We start from the raw sequence: 4,940 nt of genomic DNA on the forward strand, positions 1-4,940 counted from the left end.
AGGGAGGGAGGGAGGGAGAGAGGAAGGGAGGGGAAGAAGAAAAGAAAGGAAGGAGAGAAAGAGAAAAGGAGGTAGAACATGCAGTCAGGACTTCAACAAGTGTACTTCTCAGAGCTGGGGGCCCCTGATTCTCAACATCCTGGAGCACAGAGGCTAACACAGGAGTGGGGACCCTGGCAACCTTCTCTGCCTTGACTTGGGCTAGGCTCATGGCCCCCTTACTGCCTGGGACCTTTTGCCCTTATCTCCTCTTGGCTCCTTAGGAGCCGGTGTCCACAGCCACATTGGGATCATATGTCAGGGGCCAGCTGCACATTGCAGACTGTGGAACACTGTCTCTCCTCTGTGCCCTGATCTAGCGGCTCCTTCCATGCACCACCGCCCACTCCTTACTCAAAACCCCTTCCATGGCCATGCTCAGTTGCATCGGTCCAGTCTCATGGCCACATGCAGATCATGTAATGTGGATTGTGGCAAGCGGGTGGCAATATCGTAACAGGCACCCATAAGCCTGCTACCGGAGCCCCTCTGACCAGACACGCTAACGGAGGGAGGCCTGCCGGGGAAGACTGCCTCACCGGGCTCTGGTGCTGTCCAAGTCTCACACTTGAAGTGCTCACTGGGATCCGACGGCTGCCCGATCCCAGCCAGGTTGACGGCAGCGATTTTGAACTCATACAATGAGCCTTCCGTCAAGCCTTCCACCTGTATGGATTTTGTTTCGATTAATGAAAGAGCTCAATGAGGAGCTAACACGCATAGGGGCAAAGGAGGACCCATGAGGAGTTTGCAGAGAGAGAAGGAAGTGGAATAAACCGTACTGGAAAGTGAGACTAAGTCCTTTAAAGAGGCCACCCGCACCCAGTGTAGGTCTGTCAGGGGCACAGGCCCAATAAAGAGCCACTGCATGCTGAGGGAGAACTTGGCACGGATCAATACTGTCACACCAAATTTGAGTTTAAGCCACACACACACATCATCACATTTAAGTGCTGTAAATATAGTTTAAATGTTACAAAATCATATTATAAACTGTATCATAAAGCAGGGTTTTCACTATGATAGGTATCAGGTAGCTAAGACCTCACCCCAAATTCTCATTTTCCCAATGTGTATGCTGTGATCAGTCCTTAGGTGTTGGTGATGAGGTGAACCCTTTCATCACCGCTTAAATGAGAAATCAAAGACTTCGACAGTTGAATTAGGGGTTTAAATCCAGACCTGTCACTCCTTCTGCATCTGGTGTGGCACACACTGGCACAGGAGATAGGAAACACGGGAATTTCTAGGAAAGGGTTGTGTGGTGGCTTGAAAGAAAATGGCTATATAATAGCCAAAGGGAGTGGCACTGTTAGGAGGTGTGGTCTTGTTGGAGCAGGCGAGGTCTTGTTGGAGGAAGTGTGTCACTGTGGAGGCGGGCTTTGAGGTCTCATGTATGCTCAAGCCACACCCAGTGACACAGATCACTTCCTGTTGCTTGTGAGTCAAGATGTAAGAACTCTCAGCTCCTTCTTCAGCACCATGTCTGCCTGCATGCTGCCTTGCTTCCCGCCATGACGTTAATGGACTAAACCTCTCAACTGTAAGTGAGCCACGATAATAACGTGTTTTCCTTTATAAGAGTTGCCGTGGTCATGGTGTCTCTTCACAGCAATGGAAACTCTAGCTGAGACAGGTGGTTATCAGTAAGGAGTAGTGACCTCCCATCAGCACTTGCTCAGCTAGATTCTTTCCCACCCCTCTGCCCCCTCTGCCCACCCCACCACCTGGACCAGGATGGGCTCCTAGGATGGACCGCACCATCCCTGTCAACTGGGCCATTAATTGACTATGAAGTCTGCTCAGTTCCTGACAAGGCCTCTTTCTTGCTTCTTAGCTTCCTAAGACCCATCTAGATCCAAACACCATGCCCTCCTCTTTCTAGGATTTTTTAAACAATGTCTATTTCAGGATCAAAGGACCCAAAAGCCAACTGAACTCTGAAACTCTGAACGAAGGAGTCCACCCAAAGGTCAGCGAAGGTCACTTAGGCAAAAGCAAAGGACAAACAAAAACCGACCGTTAAAATCCTCTCTTTGACGGGCGAGGAGTTGACTTCATGCCAGTTCTTATGGTGTACTTCTCGCTTGTCCAGGTAGTAACCTAGGATGGCTGAGCCACCGCTAAATTTAGGCACTTTCCAGCCCAGGGTCATGGAGTGGCCGTCACAGTTGAGCAGGGTAATCCCGTAGGGGTAAGAAGGGACAGCTGCAAGAACACAGAAGCATGACAGTCACCAGGGCTCTATATTCCCCATCCCACCAAGACGCCACCTTTGGAGTCCCAGGGGGAAGCAGAGGCACAGGAACTGCTCCTCATTCCCCAGCCTCCTCTAAAGGGGGTGAGTTTAACAGTGCCCGTTCCTTTCGTCTGTATCCATGGCTCTTTCTAAATGCAGTTTCAAGTGCCTTGATGATAGGACAGGGACCTGTTTGAACCTGGACCAAACATGGAGACAGGAGATGCCCTCCAACCCCTGAAAGTGAACAAAATCTAGCTTCCCACTCTGCATATGTGGAGAACGATCACCGTGTGGCCAGCAGGGGGCGTCATTATCCATTGCGGGTGTTTTAACTTCTTGGTCAGAAGTGAAAACTTCAGATTAATATGGGTACATAGCTCATGTTTCCCTGTTTGGACACAAGTCAGTGGGAAGCTGGGGCACATTCCTGAGCTTGTGGGAGAAGGTGACGTCCCTCTAGATGTGGTGCCCTGTTTGATCAAAATAATAGACATTTCAAATATTCGTGGATAAGACCAGGAAGAGACATGAAAGCCACATGGGCTTTCCCTTTGAAAGCACATATTTCAAAGAGCCAGTCATGGCGGACAGGAAATATCCTCACACGAGTATGGAGCTGTTGTGATACCTTTAATTGCCACGGAGCTGACCTATTGCCAGTTTCCCCCCACACTGCTATTTCCAGGACAAACAGCCTCCTGGGTGGTGAGCACTCTGTAACAAGCCCCATGCCTACACCTTTGTCCCCTGGTGTTGGTCTAGGCGAGAGTACAGCCCTACACAGAGACAGAAGATCCCATGAGCTACGTACTGAGGGCCGCCTGGACCTTGATGACCTCTGACTCCTGAGAGTTCTCGCTGGTCCCCACAGCATTGACAGCCTTAACCCGGAAGATGTACTGCTCGCCGGTGGTTAAGCCATGTACCACGAACCTGAGGAACACAGTCGAGAGTCACAAGGCGCAAGCCCTGGCTTGCCGCTTCGTACAGCTGAAGTACGCATCACTGGGGCCCTTCATAAAAATTCTCACTTGATCTAAACCCAAGTTGACTCTTCCTGTAAACCACACCTTCATCCTCATTTTCAGAGCCATGAGTTAATTCATTGTTTAGGGTGAAAAGGCAAGCAGATTATATTGCATGTAATGAAAAAGTCTGAGACCTGCCTTCAGTTTTTCATCTGGAGCCTCTCGAGACTGAAGCTCAGCCATAGCATCCGATTCCTCACATCTAAGAGGTCCGTGCATAGGAACTGAATGCAGGGCAGTGAGTAGAGACCAGGACCTCGACCTCACACACAGCAGGCTGGAGTGTGGGCTTTGACATCCACCAGACCATATGTCCCTTGTCATGTCCCTTACCCCTACCAGGCTCTGCTTTCCCTCCTGGGGAGCGGGGAAGCTCAGCCCTCGCAAAACTGCATGAGCATCAAATGGAAAACAATCCAGAAGGAACCTGGCCCGCCTGCCTTGCACACAGCAAGTAGTCAGGAAATTTAAGCAGTTGCTAGGAATCTGGCGTCAATATGATTTCAATACAGTAGTCAATACAACATCCTGCAGGCCCCTTCCTGGGAATCCTCTCTTCGGTCTTTCTCCTGTTGCTGGCAGTGGGCTGATAGACCATCTGGTTGTTATTCTTTTATACCCTCTGGGTTTTTACAATATGCCTTTTTAAAAGAATTATTTTCAGGGAAGATGGTAGAGCCACCATGGACACCCTCTACGGCAGCCACTGACACAGACTCCACCTTCCTGTGAAGTACACAGTGCAGAAAACACAGAGCCAGGCAACCCTTGTGTCCTGGGCAGAGAACAGGATGGGTAGTTTCAGAAGCAAAGACTCTGGCTTCCCACTGCAAAAGACACAAGTGTAGGGCACTGCCCAGCCATGGGGTAGTCATTCCCTGTCCCACCCCTGTTGGGAGATGAAGGGTTTACCCTGCTGTGTGGTGAGGAGAGATGTTACTCTGACTCCCCAACACACAAATCTAATTTAAAATATTAAGGAAATAGCAGTGATGGTTATTGTGACATATAGTATCCATATGTTTGATTATTGCACTGCATACCATGCATTTATACAATCAGAATAATAATAGAAAAAAGTTATTTGCATCAATAGACAAGTTATCTCAGTGATGTGAGCGCCTATCTCAAGTCAGCATGTTAGAATGCCCCACCCCGACACCTGACTAAACGAAGGGATCATGTCTACAGGGGAGTCAAGGGCATTCTACTGTGGCTTCTCCAGTTCTGAAAGCCACGCCGCGTCTGCTGTCCCGCCTCTGTGACACTGGATTGGTTGGTCGCTAGGGGATGGGGGTGGCACCTGTTATATCCGATGGGTTTGTGGTTGCATGGCTCCCACAGGTTTGTTCCCGCCACACAGCAGTCCACATAGTAACCCAGCAGGTCTTCTTCATGCTTCGGCCTGTCCCACTGGACCACAACAGACGTCTTCGTGTTCCTAGAGGCAAGCACCCGGCCAGGAGCTGATGGAACCACTGAGGGGGAGACAGGAGGATGGAAGCTGTGGTCAGAGTGAGGGCCATTCCAGAGAGCCACTGATGTGGGAATGATTTCTTATTAATAAAGAAACTGCCTAGGCCCATTTCATAGGCCAACCCTTAGGTAGGCGGAGAAAACAGAACAGGATG

General features: G+C 49.8%; 1 protein-coding gene across 1 annotated transcript in view; it reads right to left on the bottom strand.

Annotated features, from left to right (window-relative positions):
• Positions 1-4,940, bottom strand: part of Myom2 (myomesin 2) — a 69,118-nt gene that overhangs the window by 23,767 nt on the left and 40,411 nt on the right. Inside the window, exons 16-19 of the mRNA XM_005366232.2 lie at positions 4,613-4,787; positions 3,093-3,214; positions 2,060-2,247; positions 579-705 (exon numbers count right to left, since the gene is read on the bottom strand). Coding sequence (XP_005366289.1) covers positions 579-705; positions 2,060-2,247; positions 3,093-3,214; positions 4,613-4,787 — 612 coding nt within the window. The remainder of the gene's footprint in view (positions 1-578; positions 706-2,059; positions 2,248-3,092; positions 3,215-4,612; positions 4,788-4,940) is intronic.

The sequence above is a fragment of the Microtus ochrogaster genome, unplaced genomic scaffold (assembly GCF_000317375.1).
Source record: "Microtus ochrogaster isolate Prairie Vole_2 unplaced genomic scaffold, MicOch1.0 UNK7, whole genome shotgun sequence".
In the NCBI taxonomy this organism is placed as follows: Eukaryota; Metazoa; Chordata; class Mammalia; order Rodentia; family Cricetidae; genus Microtus; species Microtus ochrogaster.